General features: G+C 39.2%; 1 protein-coding gene across 1 annotated transcript; it reads right to left on the bottom strand.

Annotated features, from left to right (window-relative positions):
* Positions 1–1,157: 1,157 nt before the first annotated feature.
* Positions 1,158–8,542, bottom strand: LOC132544437 (uncharacterized). Its single transcript, XM_060208039.1, has 8 exons — positions 5,305–8,542; positions 4,597–4,701; positions 3,809–3,943; positions 3,552–3,677; positions 3,023–3,118; positions 2,451–2,573; positions 2,064–2,159; positions 1,158–1,938 (listed from the first exon to the last, which is right to left on the bottom strand). Exons 1-8 carry the CDS (start codon positions 8,540–8,542, stop codon positions 1,796–1,798), a joined length of 4,062 nt encoding a protein of 1,353 aa, XP_060064022.1. The 3' UTR covers positions 1,158–1,795.
* Positions 8,543–23,003: the final 14,461 nt, after the last annotated feature.

Consider the following 23,003-nt stretch of genomic DNA (forward strand, 5'->3'; position numbering starts at 1 on the left):
GTTAGATATACTGCATTTTGTTGTATATGGAATTAGAGATGTGCATTGCCGGGTAGTTTCTTTGTTGTTCAATGTATTCCTATCCAAGAACGTGACATTAATTCCTTTGGTTGACCAAACGTTATACGATGAAGTTTATCGATTTTGACTTTGAGATAACATTTACCTGTCAGTGTTTTCGTGTCATTTTTACAACACCATTTGCCCTGTATAGATTACTAGGTATGTCTTACTATATTAGATCAGTAATGATAGATTCTTTCGTATGCTGGAGGATTCAGGCGGAAAATAGGTTTGTAAATAATAGATGTTTATCTATTCTTCGGCATGTTAAATCAATGTCAAACACATTCGAATGTGAACGCTTTCCTGATTTTTGTTCAACGTGATTTAACTATGGACGATTTCAATAAATATTTTATTATTGTTATTGTAATTATAGAGCCTTCCGGTTGATTGCAATCCTCTCTCTTCCAGACAGAATATAAACATGACTAGAGCGTTCTGATTGTGATCATATTTTAATCGATATCAGGCATTCCATTCTTTTTAAGTACAATTAAGTGAAAATACCTTCATCAATAGAATTGCGCTAGAAAATCTGATAAGTACTGACAAATAAAAATAAAAGAAACATAATGATTTCCTGAAAGTTATAAAAAAAATTAAAACAATTTGGATCAAAAGAAAATTACCATATGCCTCACTTAGTTAGCAATCACAAAAAAGTTGATGATACATATTGTTTCTGTTTGATTTTAAAACGTAAATAAAACGAGCTTTCCCTGATTTAACACTGGCGATTGCTTTGTTAGAGATGTCATGATTTTAATTTATTAGAGTTATCCCCCTTTACGCTAACAGGGGGTGCCATTACAAAGGGTTGGCATACCTGCAAACCCAAGGAGGAACACGAGTTGAATGGTTCGACGCTCCCTGATTTTGGTGAGTTCACAGTTTGCTTGGAAATGGACAGGTTTTGGCTGGTTGTGCCCTTTGGAAAGACACTTAACCCTCCTTGCTCTACATGGCATATGGCATGTTGTTGACCGAAATAAGCAAGCTAACAAACAAATTCATTCTCTACTAGGCACAACCGTTTAGTGTACATTCCTTTACCCGCTGATGGTATCATTTATGATTACGACAATAAAGCGGACAAATTATACTATTTATTCACGATTGATGATGGATACTTTCCACACACATATAACTTATTTACACCACTTTTTCTCAAGTCCGTTACTTTGTCCTATGTTTGGTTATCTTTAACAAATTTCAACCATTATGGACTCTCTAGAAATGAAATCAAATATACGCATCAGCTTCCGGTTATCAAACTTCAAGAGGCAACTGAAAGCATAGGATCAGATTTGCATAAGCTCCAATCATTTGAAATAACCACTTTTGTAATCTTTAAAACAATCAACGTCTATTTTGTTCCGACGTGTCTGAAACTTTTTATACAATACCTCTCTAAATTTCGCCGCTGACTGCTGCGTTAATGTTTATGAAGGGTGAATATGAAAGTGACAAAAATACCCTAGCATAATATCTATATTCAACATGTTTGCGTTTTTCGGTATCTTTATCATATCAACATGACATACCTAAGACAACTACAACTGTTAACAGCAGACATCAAACTGGTAGCTGTTCGCGAGCTGATGGTACCTTTTTATTTTACTGATGTTTCCACGGAGCTGTTGAGTGCCATTGATTTGTCAATATCTTATCTTATTAACTAATCGTAATTAGCATTAAGATGTAGAGATGACGTATATTTACACTAATCTCAGTATGTTTCTGTGATAGTTAAATTTGAGCATGTGTGTCGGTCAGCATTCAATTCATATCCAATTGGACATGCGCAGACGTAACTTCCTGGGATATTTCTACATATATGACTGCAAGGCCATTCTAAACACTCATTAATATCTGTAACAAAAAGAAATTAATTAACTACAGACTGTAATTATAAGACATTTCTTCATTAACTACAAACTACAAAAAGAAAGATGAGGCACCCGTTGCTTGACAATCACGTTATAATTTATACCTACCTAACTGACACGTGACCCCACGGTACCCTCGTGGACACTGACACCTTTGCTGGAAACACACACCTCCGTTTCTACACTCGGGTACACATGTTGTATCTATAAACAGATTAACACTGCAATGAAAATATCTATATAAGGTATTGTTCTATTTATATACGCCTAACATCTTTTTACTGATATGTTTGGCTATTTTCTATTAATGATGTAATTTGACATATCATTGCAACACACCTAACTATTGTACAAAAGGCTCCAATGTAAATACAAATTTATATTTATATATATTAAAAATACACGACATCGCTGATTTATCATTCTAGGAATCGTCAGTACAAACTCTAAGGAACTAATTTGTTGTCAGACCGAAAACAACTTCAAACAACCTACTGACACACGTTCTCCCATCTTGCCGGAGTCTGCTTCCCGGAGAACAGACGCATGCGTAATCGCCATGTGTATTACGGCAGTGGTGTTGACATAGCCCCGAGTGACGTGCACATTCATCTATATCTGTAATATATATATACAATCATAAATGATAATAGAAAAACGTATTTTTTATTGATGATGTGCATGCTTGCTATTGCTTAAAGGCAAAAGTTTGCATTATTGGACGGTGGTATGCATTGCTCGGTGTCTAATGAATTCGAAGAGTATTTGTGAAAAACAAAAATATTTGAAACAGTTGCTCCTCTTCCACTACCTTTAGGTATAGCATTACCTTAAACATGCATCATGGTTGACTCTCAGTATTGCTTCCCATTCCCTCTTCTTGAGTTGTCTTCGGTGACTATTGACAATAACGCAGGCAAAGTATAGAGCTAATCGCGGAAATCCAGACCTTTATTTTTATATCAGAAACCAGAGGAGAAACCTTGTGAAACCTTGCATTTATGCAATATTAAAACCCTGGTCACAGCACCAACCAAACCCCGACATTAGTCTTGTCAACATAGTACCTGTCTGACAGAATGTTCCCTCGAATCCCGCTGCACAGTAGCAAGTACCAGCTCGGCAATAACCGCCATTGAGACATTCTGGAGTACATTCAACATCTGTAACATATTTAATAGTGAATCAAACGAAAAATTCGACAGATAGAAATTATATATATTTGCATACATTTTCCAATAGGAAATAGTATTTCTTTTACCCGTAACATTCAACTACCTCTATACTGTAATAATTATATTATGTTTTGTCTATTGGAAAACAAAGTGTTTTTCTTATACAACTTATCCTTCAATACACTATCTCACACACAAACAAATATTTCCATCAGTCTTTTTTCCGCGTGTATCATGACAGAAATAAGGGAGACGTATCACTTACTGTACCGAGAGACAAAAGACCAGCTGCCAGAGACAAAAATACCTTCTTGACCTTGTGTCTATGTTTTGTTTCATTATCTATTCAGTCATTTCTATTGGGTTTCACTAGAATACTGATTATTCATTGCTAAACATACAAGGTTATTTACATACATACCATTGCACGTGCGTCCGTCTGCATTAATGACACGACCGGCTGGACAGACACAGTGATAGCTTCCGAACGTGTTCCTACAGTCGTACTGACAGTGGCCTCTTGGTAACAGTTGACATTCATCCACATCTGCCAGCAAATTAAGTTATTATCTCTTTCTATAATTTAATTGTTGTTCTATTTAGATTACATAACAACTATTGGTTCGAAGAAGCAGACAATGTTAATGTAAAATGACATGACATGACATAACATGTTACCTTGGTGACAGGCAACTCCAGTGACCCCTGGCGGACATATGCATGATCCGTCTGCACAAACACCTCCGTTAGAACATTGGGGATAACAATCCATCTTCAAAGACTCCAAACTCCGTCCACAATAATCGGTCTCATCTTCAATACAACAGAAACCTGTCATATTTACAGACATTAAAACGCAGATCAAAAAGAAATAAATTAAACAAGATAAACATTTTTGACGTTACATTGTGTTACAGTCGAGAACGTTTATCAGTTGTAATCGTTTGCACCGATATGTTTAACGAAAGAGACAATCTTGAGTGCCAGTTCCGCCCTCCGCTCAGGTAATGTCTGTATATCATAAGGACCTGCTTGTAGATTAACTGGAGATCACAACATTGTTTGGATAAACCTATTATTTTTAATTGTAATCTAATAAGGAATTTCCCTGAAAAAGGTCTTCTTGACATATTTGAAATGATTTGTTGTCTTGAAATGTATTTGCCTGGTTGTTTCGGTGTTATTTACCTTGTTCTCATTTTTAAACGTGGCATAACTTTTTTTCATTGACCACGTTTGATGTAGACAGTGTCGTCGATGAAGCCGAAAACGTCCACTCTTCCGGAACACCTGATCATATTTTCCTTGTACTCTTTTGGGAGTCTCATTTTAATCTTTTTTGTTCATATTTTGCCTTAGTTACATCGAATTTGAGACTGGGTTAACGTTCTGTTATCATGTCCTATTTTTGTTATTGATTTTTGAAAGATAATTAAGATCATGCATGATAAATACCAAGTACTTACTTCTTGAACAATCAGTCCCAAAAGACGACAAGACACATTCGGCCTCTTCACCATCATTACTAATACTGTAGTTGTCTTCACAGGGACTCAGTGGAACTGCAGATCCTACATTAATCAATAACATGTCTCATTAATTAAAGCGAGGACTTAAACTTGAATACATAGCTACCCAAGACATACTTAAAAGACATAACGCCTGCGTTACAAAGGAACCTTTCACTACTCTGTGTTTTAGTTAACAGATCTTTAATTATGTGTTCAGAGTCAGCATGGTAACAGGAATCATCTATACGGTTCGATCATTGTTGAGAAAGAATTAAACTAGAAAAGGAGTCAATGCCTCTGCTCACATCCAAATTAACGTGACAAGGCGGGGTGGGATGGGAAAACAAGGATAACACCACCCGCCCCCCATCTTTTAAATGTCGAGACATACTAACGCTTGGACTTCGCGGATTTCTTCTCAACTTTAAATATAGTATATATAGGTTTCAACAAACGAAGAATTGACAATGGTTAGAAATGATTAGGGTAAGCTGGAAACAAATTCAGAACAAGTTGGAAACAAAGCCTCATTACAGCAAAGGATTTTTCGTTTATCTTCGCTAATAAAATTCAAACAGTGATAAAATTCCTATGTATACAACTAGATCGGTTGAATACCATTTAGTCCAGTTGAAATACTATATTTCATGAATGAATACTTACCTCCCGTGGGAATACATTCTGTTGTTCGGCCGGACGTCACAAGCTCATACCCATCCGGGCACTTCAATTTCATTGTCCGAGATTTGCATATTTTTTGCCCGTTTTCAAGAGTCTGAACAATATAATTGTCACCACATAACCCTTCATTAGTTTGTAAGACAACACATCGCCGTCCTACATCATCCATGAGTAAAATCTCTCCTACCCGACACGGCTCCTCTCTCCATGGGGAAACCAGTGTTGTCCTCGTGACCTCGGATGGTTGTGTTACCATGGGGACATCGTCAGGTCGTATTGTTGAGGAATGGAGACATGTGAACTTGTCATCTTTATTACTCCAACCAAGTTCAAAGTCATCCCCGCAAACAATTGCCGTCTGTGTGTGTTCCACGCAGGCTAGTTCAGATGTAAGTTGCACAATTACCTCCCTTGGAGAACATATCCACTCTGTGACATCAATGGAGGTGACATCACAAACGAACCTAGATCGCTTCTGGGTCAATATTTGTCCCTGTGGACAATTTGTTATTGTGTTGCCATTATATCTATTGGAGTCATGCCTACGGTTTCCTTCGTCGTTGGTCGAAGTGCCGGTGGTCCCTTTGTTGTCATTATTCAAATTATCGGGGCTATTTGGTGATGATTCACGAATGCTTGAGTTTCCTTGTTTTTTATTGTTACTACGGCTACTAGTTGATCGATATTGACATACCTGACCGCTGTCTGACAATACAGCCTCTTGTCCTAGGGGACATGGTTCCAGGCCCCGGTTATCAGTTATACCGACGGATTTGCATTCACCTCGTACTATAATGAAACCTACCGGACAAGAAGTCATTCCGAATCTCAGAGAAGGATCTTTGACACATTTCAGCCCATCTGTCGTTTCCAAGGGAATAAATCCATGGGAACATTTCCTTGGGGAAGCTTGGTTTGTTCGGGTCTTATTGTTACAAGTGTACCCAGTTTGAGATTGGACTGGTTCCTGGCCTGCGGGACATCTTGGAGGTAATATTTTATCGTGGCCTCTATATTGACATAACCTTCCCACTGGCGTATCGATGGGTTCAAGACCTTCAGGGCAAGGAACAAACTCTGTTATACTTCTGCATCGCCATCCAGAAGAGGTCAGCACTCGTTTTTGCCCAGATGCACATGTAGAAGTAAGTTCTTCACAAACAAATCTACCCTCTATTTGAGTTAAGGTAGTTCCCCTCCCACAAACAGGCCGGATTTCCCCTACGGCTGCGCAAATGAATCCAACGCCAGACCTTGTGTAAGTTTGTCCTTGGGGACAAAATGGCTGTGTCGTTGTCTCTGTGTCTTTATACTGACAGATAGCCCCACCTAAAACATTCACGGCGACTTGACCAGCTGGGCAGATAACCCGTTGTTCCTGAAAAACACTGGACGGTGTAGAGGTACCAGCATTGTCATCACTCACACTGGTCAAAGTATTAACACCAAGCAATGAAGGTCTGGTATCCATTGTTGAAGAGATAGCATTGTGAGTAATTTCCGCCTGTGTAGAACGCTCAGTTACACCCATAAGATCATGATTATTTACTGGGATGGGAACAGACACGCCTTCCTCGCCCACTTCTTGACAGAACACTGTATCGCTTTCAATGCGTTGGTGGTAGCCAGGCGGACACAACTTTGACGTAATTGCCTCATTTACTGCTTGCAGTGATTTGCGATACGATGTACAAAGGTCGTCCCGACAAATTCGGCCTTGTCCACGACGTTCCCCTGTTGAGCGTTCCTCATTTCTATGTCTCTCATCCTGGCGTCGATTAGTCTGTTTATGATTTCTCTGTCGGCCACGCAACCTGTTAAACTCCTTAAGAAATGATTTGATCTTGTCCTCAAAGCTAGATTTCCTCCTTTCAGAAGGTTCGGTAGAAGAAACTGTTGATGATATACCAACAGTGTAGTCATCAGGAAGTGGTGTTGTGGTTTTTAACACAGCTCTGTGTGTATTGTTACGTTCCTCGATTGTCGAATTCCGGTTCCCGTCATCTTCTAATCCGACCAGAGTACCATTTCTCAAGTCTTTTTTCTTGTGTATCCTTTTATTTTTTCTGCGTCGTCTGTTCTTGCGATTTCTCTTTGCCTTCCTTCTATGATGCGGACGGTTTGGTACAGACTCGTCTAATTGTATAACCGGAAGGCTTTCAGCGACCTGACTCGTCTCCGTTTGGACTTGGGTTACCTTTCTTTCAAACAGATATGTCTTAGGTTTCGTTGTTCCTAATTCATTGTGGTCATTTGACCTGTCATTAACATTTATTACTTTCGTAAGAGTCTGTGGTGTAGATACCCCGTCAAAATTGCGACTCTGCTGCTGGGCGTTCCGTTCTTCGGTCGGCACTTCTTCTTTGCTCTTTACCCCAGTTATTGGTTCTAGTCTGTAGAATAGGCGGTCAATCAATGCTGACCACAGCACTGTTGTTTGTTCTGTTGCTTTACCAATACCTGTTCGATCTGTCGAGGTACTGTCACATCCTGTTTGGGAATCGCATGGTTCAGCCTTGGTGTCGGTAGCCAATATATCTTGACTTTTATATCCTGTTTGACATCCAGAATGAGAGCATGGCAAAGCATCCCGAGGAACTTCCGGAACAGTTGGCACATTAAAAGTTTGCCGCCATTCCATGAATGGGTGTGTTTGTTCAATAAATTGTGTTTTTTGCGTCGGCGTTTGTTGACCTTGAAAGCAAGGACCATTCAAACAAGGGTCTGGATTATGGATATCTGGGTAGAAGGGTCTAGTATCGTCAGGAGACGTTTCCGGTATGAATGTACATGATCCAGAAATACAAGGTTCGGGTTTCAATTCAGAATCTGTGAATTTTGGAAACCATTCCTGACGATCATCTGTTGCTTCGGGTTGAAATGAAGGGATGCATTCTGAGTCCATGCACCCTTGAGGAAGAGGGAATTCTTCAACAACAGTTGGGATCCGTTGATCTGTCATACATAATTGTGTTTCCGATTTACAAGGTAATTCCGATCCGCATGGTTGATTGATTGGTCCGCATGGTAGAGGTGGAAGGCGTTCAGCCGGAACCGATATATCTGGGGTGAATGAATCACAAGGAGACAATCCAGGTCCACATGGAGACTGTAATCCAGAATCAACGTTTCGAGGAGATCCACATAGTATATCGTCTGGTCCACATGGTCTTAGTTGTGGAAGATTTACGGCTGGCAACACAGCGTCAGATGGAGGCATTCCACAAGGTCGACCATGAAGAGCGCATGGTGGATCACGAGCTTTTATTAACGGAGGTGCGAGTGAATCTGTACCGCAGGCTTGCCCTCGTGTACGTGACCTTGATCCACACGGGGAATTTCCTACCGAATATAGAAGATGTATATCAACTTACATTAACTGAAATGTCAGTAACCAGCTACTTTAAACCCTAAATAAAACCCATAGCGCCAAATAAATATCTATTTATAATGAAGACTGTGAAATCTAAGTTAACCTTTTCTATTCCGAGCCGAAAGCAAAACAGCCACTTAATATGAAGTATGCACTGTTAGACATATCCCTTAACAAACCATCAGGTACACAGAATTGACAGGATCTTCCCCTGACATTTCCATTATGCAGAGAAATGTTGGCCGATATAGAAAATCTTAACCATCAAACCTATATAACGCCAAGAATTTTCCGTCGAGAGTGCATATTTTCCTTGTCCTAAAGGTATCTAAAATTATCTGATTTTTTTGTCCCAAATCCAAAGAGACGGAAAATCGTTTCGGCATTGCCACTTAATCAAACATATATCACATAATAGCTAACAACGTAATGCCTTGTCATCCGTTCCCGTGTACATATCATTGATCACCTAGAGTCTGGTATGAGTGCTATATCTGATAGATTAACATTAGTTGTATATGTTATAAGCTAGAGACTGGGGTTTGTGGAAACGCACAGTACAAAACTAAAATCTCTGACATATAACTATTTACAGTATTCGTGTACCTTACGATATTGTCGGTCTCTTCTAACATCTATTTATAACTAACAGCAGACGTTACAACTCTAATAGGACCGCCCACTTTTATAGTGTCTGTCTGTACATAATGGTAGTGACGTTACATCCGAAGTGTAGCTGCGATATTATCGCCCCTTGTCTAACTCCTCTCTCTAACTTACGGTAGTCGTGTAGCTGCGATATTATCGCCCCTTGTCTAACTCCTCTCTCTAACTTACGGTAATCGTGTAGCTGCGATATTATCGCCCCTTGTCTAACTCCTCTCTCTAACTTACGGTAATCGTGTAGCTGCGATATTATCGCCCCTTGTCTAACTCCTCTCTCTAACTTACGGTAATCGTGTAGCTGCGATATTATCGCCCCTTGTCTAACTCCTCTCTCTAACTTACGGTAATCGTGTAGCTGCGATATTATCGCCCCTTGTCTAACTCCTCTCTCTAACTTACGGTAATCGTGTAGCTGCGATATTATCGCCCCTTGTCTAACTCCTCTCTCTAACTTACGGTAATCGTGTAGCTGCGATATTATCGCCCCTTGTCTAACTCCTCTCTCTAACTTACGGTAGTCGTGTAGCTGCGATATTATCGCCCCTTGTCTAACTCCTCTCTCTAACTTACGGTAATCGTGTAGCTGCGATATTATCGCCTCTTGTCTAACTCCTCTCTCTAACTTACGGTAATCGTGTAGCTGCGATATTATCGCCCCTTGTCTAACTCCTCTCTCTAACTTACGGTAATCGTGTAGCTGCGATATTATCGCCCCTTGTCTAACTCCTCTCTCTAACTTACGGTAATCGTGTAGCTGCGATATTATCGCCCCTTGTCTAACTCCTCTCTCTAACTTACGGTAATCGTGTAGCTGCGATATTATCGCCCCTTGTCTAACTCCTCTCTCTAACTTACGGTAATCGTGTAGCTGCGATATTATCGCCCCTTGTCTAACTCCTCTCTCTAACTTACGGTAATCGTGTAGCTGCGATATTATCGCCCCTTGTCTTACTCCTCTCTCTAACTTACGGTAATCGTGTAGCTGCGATATTATCGCCCCTTGTCTAACTCCTCTCTCTAACTTACGGTAATCGTGTAGCTGCGATATTATCGCCCCTTGTCTAACTCCTCTCTCTAACTTACGGTAATCGTGTAGCTGCGATATTATCGCCCCTTGTCTAACTCCTCTCTCTAACTTACGGTAATCGTGTAGCTGCGATATTATCGCCCCTTGTCTAACTCCTCTCTCTAACTTACGGTAATCGTGTAGCTGCGATATTATCGCCCCTTGTCTAACTCCTCTCTCCAACCTGCGGCTCGAGTGTAGACGCTATCTTTTCGGCTCTCGTCTTACTCCTCTCTCTAACTTACGGTAATCGTGAAGCTACGATATTATCGCCCCTTCTCTAACTCCTCTCTCTAACTTACGGTAATCGTGTAGCTGCGATATTATCGCCCCTTGTCTAACTCCTCTCTCTAACTTACGGTAATCGTGTAGCTGCGATATTATCTAACTCCTATCTCCCCTTGTCTAACTCCTCTCTCTAACTTACGGTAATCGTGTAGCTGCGATATTATCGCCCCTTGTCTAACTCCTCTCTCTAACTTACGGTAATCGTGTAGCTGCGATATTATCGCCCCTTGTCTAACTCCTCTCTCTAACTTACGGTAATCGTGTAGCTGCGATATTATCGCCCCTTGTCTAACTCTCTCTCTCTAACTTACGGTAACTCCTCTCGTGTAGCTGCGATATTATCGCCCCTTGTCTAACTCCTCTCTCTAACTTACGGTAATCGTGTAGCTGCGATATTATCGCCTCTTGTATAACACCTCTCTCTGCGATATTATCGCCCTTTGTCTAACTCCTCTCTCTAACTTACGGTAGTCGTGTAGCTGCGATATTATCGCCCCTTGTCTAACTCCTCTCTCTAACTTACGGTAATCGTGTAGCTGCGATATTATCGCCCCTTGTCTAACTCCTCTCTCTAACTTACGGTAATCGTGTAGCTGCGATATTATCGCCCCTTGTCTAACTCCTCTCTCTAACTTACGGTAATCGTGTAGCTGCGATATTATCGCCCCTTGTCTAACTCCTCTCTCTAACTTACGGTAATCGTGTAGCTGCGATATTATCGCCCCTTGTCTAACTCCTCTCTCTAACTTACGGTAATCGTGTAGCTGCGATATTATCGCCCCTTGTCTAACTCCTCTCTCTAACTTACGGTAATCGTGTAGCTGCGATATTATCGCCCCTTGTCTAACTCCTCTCTCTAACTTACGGTAATCGTGTAGCTGCGATATCGCCCCTTCGTCTAACTCCTCTCTCTAACCCCTTGTCTAACTCCTCTCTCTAACTTACGGTAATCGTGTAGCTGCGATATTATCGCCCCTTGTCTACTCCTCTCTCTAACTTACGGTAATCGTGTAGCTCCTCGCCCTTGTCTAACTCTCTCTCTAACTTACGGTAATCGTGTAGCTGCGATATTATCGCCCCTTGTCTAACTCCTCTCTCTAACTTACGGTAATCGTGTAGCTGCGATATTATCGCCCCTTGTCTAACTCCTCTCTCTAACTTACGGTAATCGTGTAGCTGCGATATTATCGCCCCTTGTCTAACTCCTCTCTCTAACTTACGGTAATCGTGTAGCTGCGATATTATCGCCCCTTGTCTAACTCCTCTCTCTAACTTACGGTAATCGTGTAGCTGCGATATTATCGCCCCTTGTCTAACTCCTCTCTCTAACTTACGGTAATCGTGTAGCTGCGATATTATCGCCCCTTGTCTAACTCCTCTCTCTAACTTACAGTAATCGTGTAGCTGCGATATTATCGCCTCTTGTATAACACCTCTCTCTGCGATATTATCGCCCTTTGTCTAACTCCTCTCTCTAACTTACGGTAATCGTGTAGCTGCGATATTATCGCCCCTTGTCTAACTCCTCTCTCTAACTTACGGTAATCGTGTAGCTGCGATATTATCGCCCCTTGTCTAACTCCTCTCTCTAACTTACGGTAAGCTCGTGTAGCTGCGATATTATCGCCCCTTGTCTAACTCCTCTCTCTAACTTACGGTAATCGTGTAGCTGCGATATTATCGCCCCTTGTCTAACTCCTCTCTCTAACTTACGGTAATCGTGTAGCTGCGATATTATCGCCCCTTGTCTAACTCCTCTCTCTAACTTACGGTAATCGTGTAGCTGCGATATTATCGCCCCTTGTCTAACTCCTCTCTCTAACTTACGGTAATCGTGTAGCTGCGATATTATCGCCCCTTGTCTAACTCCTCTCTCTAACTTACGGTAATCGTGTAGCTGCGATATTATCGCCCCTTGTCTAACTCCTCTCTCTAACTTACGGTAATCGTGAAGCTGCGATATTATCGCCCCTTGTCTAACTCCTCTCTCTAACTTACGGTAATCGTGAAGCTGCGATATTATCGCCCCTTGTCTAACTCCTCTCTCTAACTTACGGTAATCGTGTAGCTGCGATATTATCGCCCCTTGTCTAACTCCTCTCTCTAACTTACGGTAATCGTGTAGCTGCGATATTATCGCCCCTTGTCTAACTCCTCTCTCTAACTTACGGTAATCGTGTAGCTGCGATATTATCGCCCCTTGTCTAACTCCTCTCTCTAACTTACGGTAATCGTGTAGCTGCGATATTATCGCCCCTTGTCTAACTCCTCTCTCTAACTTACGGTAATCGTGTAGCTGCGATATTATCGCCCCTTGTCTAACTCCTCTCTCCCCTTGTAGCTGCGATAACTCCTCTCTCTAACTTACGGTAATCGTGTAGCTGCGATATTATCGCCCCTTGTCTAACTCCTCTCTCTAACTTACGGTAATCGTGTAGCTGCGATATTATCGCCCCTTGTCTAACTCCTCTCTCTAACTTACGGTAATCGTGTAGCTGCGATATTATCGCCCCTTGTCTAACTCCTCTCTCTAACTTACGGTAATCGTGTAGCTGCGATATTATCGCCCCTTGTCTAACTCCTCTCTCTAACTTACGGTAATCGTGTAGCTGCGATATTATCGCCCCTTGTCTAACTCCTCTCTCTAACTTACGGTAATCGTGTAGCTGCGATATTATCGCCCCTTGTCTAACTCCTCTCTCTAACTTACGGTAATCGTGTAGCTGCGATATTATCGCCCCTTGTCTAACTCCTCTCTCTAACTTACGGTAATCGTGTAGCTGCGATATTATCGCCCCTTGTCTAACTCCTCTCTCTAACTTACGGTAATCGTGTAGCTGCGATATTATCGCCCCTTGTCTAACTCCTCTCTCTAACTTACGGTAATCGTGTAGCTGCGATATTATCGCCCCTTGTCTAACTCCTCTCTCTAACTTACGGTAATCGTGTAGCTGCGATATTATCGCCCCTTGTCTAACTCCTCTCTCTAACTTACGGTAGTCGTGTAGCTGCGATATTATCGCCCCTTCTCTAACTCCTCTCTCTAACTTACGGTAATCGTGTAGCTGCGATATTATCGCCCCTTGTCTAACTCCTCTCTCTAACTTACGGTAATCGTGTAGCTGCGATATTATCGCCCCTTGTCTAACTCCTCTCTCTAACTTACGGTAATCGTGTAGCTGCGATATTATCGCCCCTTGTCTAACTCCTCTCTCTAACTTACGGTAATCGTGTAGCTGCGATATTATCGCCCCTTGTCTAACTCCTCTCTCTAACTTACGGTAATCGTGTAGCTGCGATATTATCGCCCCTTGTCTAACTCCTCTCTCTAACTTACGGTAATCGTGTAGCTGCGATATTATCGCCCCTTGTCTAACTCCTCTCTCTAACTTACGGTAATCGTGAAGCTGCGATATTATCGCCCCTTGTCTAACTCCTCTCTCTAACTTACGGTAATCGTGTAGCTGCGATATTATCGCCCCTTGTCTAACTCCTCTCTCTAACTTACGGTAATCGTGTAGCTGCGATATTATCGCCCCTTGTCTAACTCCTCTCTCTAACTTACGGTAATCGTGTAGCTGCGATATTATCGCCCCTTGTCTAACTCCTCTCTCTAACTTACGGTAGTCGTGTAGCTGCGATATTATCGCCCCTTGTCTAACTCCTCTCTCTAACTTACGGTAATCGTGTAGCTGCGATATTATCGCCCCTTGTCTAACTCCTCTCTCTAACTTACGGTAGTCGTGTAGCTGCGATATTATCGCCCCTTGTCTAACTCCTCTCTCTAACTTACGGTAGTCGTGTAGCTGCGATATTATCGCCCCTTGTCTAACTCCTCTCTCTAACTTACGGTAGTCGTGTAGCTGCGATATTATCGCCCCTTGTCTAACTCCTCTCTCTAACTTACGGTAGTCGTGTAGCTGCGATATTATCGCCCCTTGTCTAACTCCTCTCTCTAACTTACGGTAGTCGTGTAGCTGCGATATTATCGCCCCTTGTCTAACTCCTCTCTCTAACTTACGGTAGTCTTGTAACCTTCGACATAAGAGTCCATTGTCTAACTCCTCTATCTAACTTACGGTAGTCGTGTAACCTTCGACATGAGCGCCCATTGTCAGCCAGGGTGAACCCGCGGAAGCATGTGCACATGAAGCTGCCGATTGTGTTTACACATCCTTGGTAACACACTCGGAATCCCTCGTGACACTCATCGATATCTACATTTAAAGGACAAATTCGTTAGAGTGACACGTGTATATTCAGTATAAAACTCTAATGCTTGATAAAAACGGTAGGAATAAGAAGACTGTATGTAAATATTCAGTAGTAATAATGTTATACAAAAGTTTAAGATTAGTCGCCTGATATTGGTGTGTAGAAATATACATGTTGTACCATGCCCAAACAGTTGTGTGATGCAATGTATCATTTATTTAGCTCTACGCGATCTAATTCTTAGTTTAAGTACTGAACAGTGTCACTTTTTTGTCTTTATCTCAAAACGAGTTTCCTCTTCACTAATTTCTGTACTTTGATTTATAGCTATTGATCACGTGACGTACATACTGTGTATCTATACTGACATCCATACTGTCACCTTTCCGTTATACGTTACACTAGTGTGCCGTGAATATCTTGAGGTTGCAACAGGAAGCATTTAGTTTATGTTCAGTAATAATATTTAGTTACATTGTATACATGTAGTAGTAATATTTAGTTACATTGTATACATGTAGTAGTAATATTTAGTTACATTGTATACATGTAGTAGTAATATTTAGTTACATTGTATACATGTAGTAGTAATATTTAGTTACATTGTATACATGTAGTAGTAATATTTAGTTACATTGTATACATGTAGTAGTAATATTTAGTTACATTGTATACATGTAGTAGTAATATTTAGTTACATTGTATACATGTACTTGTAGAAATTGTAATCTGTTATTGAATGTGTTAGCGACTAAATATAATATATTCTTGTATAGAACTCAAAATTAATACAACTACCTACCACTGGTATTCGGAATATGTTTCTTATTCAGGTACAAGTAAGGTCCTAGAATCAGGGAGCTATTTTTAGAACGTTTAGTTCTTGACAAACGCAATATGGATTATCGTATGTAAAATTAAAACAAAATGGTAAAAATGGAGGGGTCCTTTAAAGTCCTGAGGAGCCTTGAACCCCTTGACCCCTCCCTGATTATGCCTTATGACAGTATAATGTGTTACTTTCTGATGAAAAAAGAACACTGTGCCTTTTAAGCGTTACATAATCTCATATATGGTGAAGACAATTAGCAATGCACCTTTGTATAAATCATATTGATACTAATTATACTTTTAATTTACAACTCATCAGACAGTCCTGAAATAATTTCATTTCAACTGTATATTTACATGAACATATTTTAATGGAAGATAGTATTTCTACCGCTAAATGTTGTGTCTTGTTATGTATGTATTCCTATTTCTTGTTAATGAACATTTTCGGATTAAAATTGTGTTTTCAAGTACATTGGGATTTACCTCGACATGATCGTCCGTCAATGTCTATTGCAAATCCGGAAATACAAGTGCATTGTGGGATATCATTCACTTGTTTACATCGCTGTTCACATCCTAAATCTTCACATGTCGATAGTTGGGCCGGAAGTTGGTATATCGGATCTCTTAGAGCAGAGGTGTCTGTCCTACTACAAGAAGATTGCACACTTCCGTCCGAACATGTGCACTGGTTAGGGGCGGAACAGAATCCAGATCCACACCCTCTACATACGGCTACAACAGAAAAGCGCCGCGCATAAAGAATGGGCCCAGTGTTACGATCAGATTAAGAAAAACGGTCATGCTGAATTCGTCAGACACATAAGCATACTCTATCACAATTCAGCGTCTTTTTAGATATATATAGAAATTCTGAATATCTAACAAACAAATGTTGCATTGATGCCTCGGATTAATTGATTTTTTTACTTATATATCTACATATATACACACCTTAGTCATTGTAACTTCGAAATTGAACGTACATTCAAAGCTTAGTTTTAAGACTGATCATAACATTTAAACTTATCTATGACCAAGATTTGAGGTTGAATCGTGATACACTGTAACATTTTTACTTCGAGATATTTTGTAGAATGAACAAAAATGTCCAATTTGTAAAGGTTTGTTGAAATATAAATAAGATCATTCCTGATTTTACGGGTAACAGGTATCTAGATTTACCAGCATTAGCCAGTTATTAGTTGGAGTATCAGCATTAGTCAGTCATTAGTTGGAGGTCCCGTTTTTACAGGTATCTAGATTTACCAGCATTAGTCAGTTATTAGTTGGAGGTCTCGTTTTTACAGGTATCTAGATTTACCAGCATTAGTCAGTCATTAGTTGGAGTATCAGCATTAGTCAGTTATTAGTTGGAGGTCTCGTTTTTACAGGTATCTAGATTTACCAGCATTAGTCAGTCATTAGTTGGAGGTCCCGTTTTTACAGGTATCTAGATTTACCAGCATTAGTCAGTCATTAGTTGGAGGTCTCGTTTTTACAGGTATCTAGATTTACCAGCATTAGTCAGTCATTAGTTGGAGTATCAGCATTAGTCAGTCATTAGTTGGAGGTCTCGTTTTTACAGGTATCTAGCCAGATTTACCAGCAGTATTAGTCAGTCATTAGTTGGAGGTCTCGTTTTTACAGGTATCTAGATTTATCAGCATTAGTCAGTCATTAGTTGGAGGTCCCGTTTTTACAGGTATCTAGATTTACCAGCATTAGTCAGTCATTAGTTGGAGTATCAGCATTAGTCAGTCATTAGTTGCAGGTCTCGTTTTTACAGGTATCTGGATTTACCAGCATTAGCCAGTCATTAGTTGGAGGTCCCGTTTTTACAGGTATCTGGATTTATCAGCATTAGTCAGTCATTAGTTTATCAGCATTAGTCAGTCATTAGTTGGAGTATCAGCATTAGTCAGTCATTAGTTGGAGGTCCCGTTTTTACAGGTATCTAGATTTACCAGCATTAGTCAGTCATTAGTTGGAGTATCAGCATTAGTCAGTTATTAGTTGGAGGTCTCGTTTTTACAGGTATCTAGATTTACCAGTATTAGTCAGTCATTAGTTGGAGTATCAGCATTAGTCAGTCATTAGTTGGAGTATCAGCATTAGTCAGTCATTAGTTGCAGGTCTCGTTTTTACAGGTATCTGGATTTACCAGCATTAGTCAGTCATTAGTTGGAGTATCAGCATTAGTCAGTCATTAGTTGCAGGTCTCGTTTTTACAGGTATCTGGATTTACCAGCATTAGCCAGTCATTAGTTGGAGGTCCCGTTTTTACAGGTATCTGGATTTATCAGCATTAGTCAGTCATTAGTTGGAGTATCAGCATTAGTCAGTCATTAGTTGGAGGTCCCGTTTTTACAGGTATCTGGATTTATCAGCATTAGTCAGTCATTAGTTGGAGGTCTCGTTTTTATAGGTATCTACGCTTCACATTCTCTGTTTATACAGGTATCAATACAACATACCAGAGTCTTGGTCCTTAATGAAAATAGCTATACTATCTATAAAACACCTCTTAATCTTTCTTCAAGGCATCATTTATTAAATTTCAAATTTGCCAATGCTTATCATATTTGAATTCATATCTGAATAAGTTGAAAAAAAAAATTCTCGAAAATAAAATGAACATAATCGTGTAAAGTGATACATATGAGGAACGAAAATGTTCCTTTTCGACATACAAACCCGATATAATATATATATGCTTACTGCTTGAAGTATCTAAGCTGTCGATCAAAAAATTACGTCATTATTGTAATGTACATGTCGGTATGGAGCACAGATAATTATTTATTATTTCATTGATTTTGAAATCGAGCATTAATTGTTAAGACATATAACTATTTCTGTCTATATGTATTGTACAAGTCTGTTTCTAGCTGTAAACACTACCAAATAACCAAATCACATCAACAAACCAGTTAGCCTTTCCCCCATAAATCTTTCAGTGGTAGCAAGCGCCTCAGTGAATATCAAAATTCGATATATTTTACACGTGACATGTAAATTTGATCAAGTTATTAAAGGGGTTATCTCCCTTCCTACACTATACTCACGTGTCAAGCAGAGACGACTGTCTCCTGTTCGGGACCATCCCGGACAACAGCCCTCATGCCGACCCTGGCATTCATGCGGCCCCCTATCACAATCATAAGACAGTTATAATGGTATTAAACATATCTAAAATGTTCTTTCCCGATTACAAAAACACATGTCTGATAATCTACACCCAATACAAAGCATTTGGCTATGAAATTACAAATTATAACTTTGTAAATATAACGGCACAAACCTATAAAATTTGAATTCTGATATATGCATTACAAACATGCATTTTTAGTAGATGATAAAGCATCTTGTTCCCCTCCTCTGTAGAACTTCCTTACCTGTGAGTCCGGGATAATGTGTGGGTCACCCTGGGTAAGGAGTGTATCTCTCGGGAAAAGGGGTGTGTCCCTACAACATCATCCAGAGTACAAACCACCACTAAGATCACGAGAAGTACCCCCTCCATTTTTTGCCAGGACAATATTTGTCGTTAGGGTCTGCTGACGTGTGCTATATCTTAAAAAACGTCCCCTAGAAACACATCGTCATACCGTGAGAAGAAAAGATTTCCAAATAGACATCAAATAACGAAGGCTGCAATATATCTTAACAACACTGTGACAATGAGAAGATAAGGCATGGCCTAAAATTCCAACCAAACAAATTGAATGAAAGCACCAAATATCACAGTACATGTATGCGAAGTGTATAGTGTTGCGGATGATGAAAAGCACATGTTCCAGTTTTGAGCACATGTGTGTAAATCGATCCTGGGACGTGTCTCGACTCTCATTACTCCGGAAATATACGGTTTGAGACTGCTGTGCGAACGTGCGAGTGTCCGTTCTGTAATCATCTGGAGTCGATCCGACCATATATATATATCATATATCAAATTCGGCATACCATAAAGCATACACACCAGTGTTAACTAATTAAGAATACTATTTTTATAATTTGCCTATTTTATAAGGAGGTTGTAGTAATTAGTTATAGAAACAGGCGCCTGGCCACCACTCATAGCAGAAAAATCTGGCACATTTTACATTGAATGAATGAAAATAGAAGAAATGATAACGAAAAGAGTGAAAATAGGAAGACAATGTTGATAATAAAACAAAATTTCAGTTCTAATTATATTTTAGAGGCATTTTACAAATATAACACAAACAACAAAACTTTTTTCTTTAGCAATCAAAAAAATATTGATATAAAGTACAAATAAATTAAATACTAATTTGACTTTTTTGTGTTTTAGAACTTTATCAACTTTATGATATAAAACACGTTTTGTTTGCTTTACTAATAATTGATCAAGGATTTCTTTTTACTGAGAATTGTTAACTACAAAAAAGTTGAAATAATTTGTCACTTGGTGTTGGTAGGTTCTATTTTGTATAAATGAACGTTTTCTTTTGTGTGTTCGCCAGAAGACAACTGTCGATGCACCTGGTATCTCGACTAGCAAACTGGTCATTCAGACGCTTGATAAGGTCATTCAGACGCTTCATATGGTCATGTGTACAACCGATACAATATAATATATCTCAACATCGAAACGAGAGTGTTGGAAATTGATAAAGACTTTTACAAATTTCTCAATTGAATTATCTTATATACAAATATTGATACATAATAACATTAATTATTGAGATGATAAACAAAACTCAGATACTTTAAATAATTAATTTTTTGGTGTAAATCTTCCATTCATGACTCTGTCACATTGGCAGATAAATAAATTTCCTGATGATACGAGTCCAATAGGTCTGTTAGATATCTCTAAAGCTTCAGGTACTGATGATGATGCAATAGATATCTCTAAAGCTTCAGGTACTGATAATATGAGTCCAATAGGTCTGTTAGATATCTCTAAACCTGCCGGTCCTGATGATACGAGTCCAATAGGTCTGTTAGATATCTCTAAAGCTTCAGGTACTGATAATATGAGTCCAATAGGTCTGTTAGATATCTCTAAAGCTTCAGGTACTGATAATATGAGTCCAATAGGTCTGTTAGATATCTCTAAAGCTTCAGGTCCTGATAATACGAGTCCAATAGGTCTGTTAGATATCTCTAAAGCTTCAGGTCTTGATAATATGAGTCCAATAGGTCTGTTAGATATCTCTAAACCTGCCGGTCCTGATGATACGAGTCCAATAGGTCTGTTAGATATCTCTAAAGCTTCAGGTACTGATGATACGAGTCCAATAGGTCTGTTAGATATCTCTAAAGCTTCAGGTACTGATAATATGAGTCCAATAGGTCTGTTAGATATCTCTAAACCTGCCGGTCCTGATGATACGAGTCCAATAGGTCTGTTAGATATCTCTAATGCTTCAGGTACTGATAATATGAGTCCAATAGGTCCGTTCGATATCTCTAAAGCTTCAGGTCCTGATAATACGAGTCCAATTGGTCTGTTAGATATCTCTAAAGCTTCAGGTCTTGATAATATGAGTCCAATAGGTCTGTTAGATATCTCTAAACCTGCCGGTCCTGATGATACGAGTCCAATAGGTCTGTTAGATATCTCTAAAGCTTCAGGTCTTGATAATATGAGTCCAATAGGTCTGTTAGATATCTTTAATGCTTCAGGTCCTGATAATATGAGTCCAATAGGTCTGTTTGATATCTCTAAAGCTTCAGGTCCTGATAATATGAGTCCAAAAGGTCTGTTCGATATCTCTAAACCTTCAGGTCCTGATAATATGAGTCCAATAGGTCTATTAGATATCTCTAATGCTTCAGGTACTGATAATACGAGTCCAAAAATGATTAAGGAAACAATTATTGAATTTTATTGTTGAATATTGGATAAAATGTTGTTAAAATTAACTAATTGAAATGCAATTTAACTGGATTCTATACAAATAAATGATATATAGTTGAGATAGTAGAAATCATCCAGAATCAGGCAAACACTGGCCATCGATTTCACAACAAATTAGATATGTGGCACGGCATAAACTGAACATTGCTAGGTCACAAAACAAAATGGCCAACTCGGAAAAATACACAATAAAAAAGCATCAAAATATGTGAAAGTACTGATAAACTGTCATGTACCCTTTGATCGTTGATCGTCATTTAAAAATCTTTATTTTGTTTAACGCAGCTTTGTGGAATTAGACAGTCCAGGGTGGTAGGATTAGCAGATAGAACATAAAACTGTTTAATTATTACGCCGTTGGTTGTTACCGACATATAATAGAAATATATCTTGATTAAAGAAAAACATTTGAACAAAAAAAAATATATCATGGCTAAAGAAATACATTTGGACGAAAACAATGCATTTCATAAATACATTTTAAAATGTATTTGGACGAAAGAAATACAACTCAGGAATACATTTGAACGAAAAAAAATATATTTGGAAAACTTTTTTTGTTTTGTTTTATTAAAGTCAGATACTTTTTTTTACTTTTGTTTGTGGACTTGTTATGTAACCCTGCAATTTGTACTTTTTATACCAATGTCTGTCATGTTGAGTCGCATTTGAGTTTTATGTCACGTTTCTGTTAACATTAAGTCAATGGAAAGAAAGTTTGGTTGACTTCGTCGATAAAACAGAGAAGCAGAAGACGCTTATTATTCCGAAACAACTATTCGTATTCTTCGTGTAGTTATTGATGAGTGTCAATGAAATGTTTAATCTATTATCCATTTTTGTTCATATTTTGCTGAACATTTTTATATTTGAAACTGAAATATGAAGTAATTCAGATGAAATGAAAAAGGAATTTCATTTCTGACAATGTGACAGTTTAGATGATTCATTTCCGAACCAAAACGAGACGTCCATTTAATGTGTATGTAATGTGTGACTTTTCTCTGCTCACGTGCTTCAATTTGTAACCCACACATTCTAAATTGAGAGTGTTTACATCTATTCAATCTGTACCGCAAAGAGGTATATATGTCGGACCTACAGATCTATGACATAATTATGAAAATGAAAAACATCCCACATTCATGAAACTGAATATCAGCCACGACAGAGTCGCACGTCCGTGCGATATAACCGCACAACGTACGCACATATGTGCGATTGCAGTTTTCTATCGTTCATATATTGTGCGTACATCGGTTATTTGTCCGCGATCCACAACTGTACAAAAACACGTAAGTGAATAGCACCCTTTAACTTAAGAGTAGGATACAGCAAACAAGGAA

This window comes from Ylistrum balloti, unplaced genomic scaffold, assembly GCF_031769215.1.
Source record: "Ylistrum balloti isolate Yb309-2 unplaced genomic scaffold, AGI_CSIRO_Ybal_v1 Utg369588, whole genome shotgun sequence".
Lineage (NCBI taxonomy): Eukaryota > Metazoa > Mollusca > Bivalvia > Pectinida > Pectinidae > Ylistrum > Ylistrum balloti.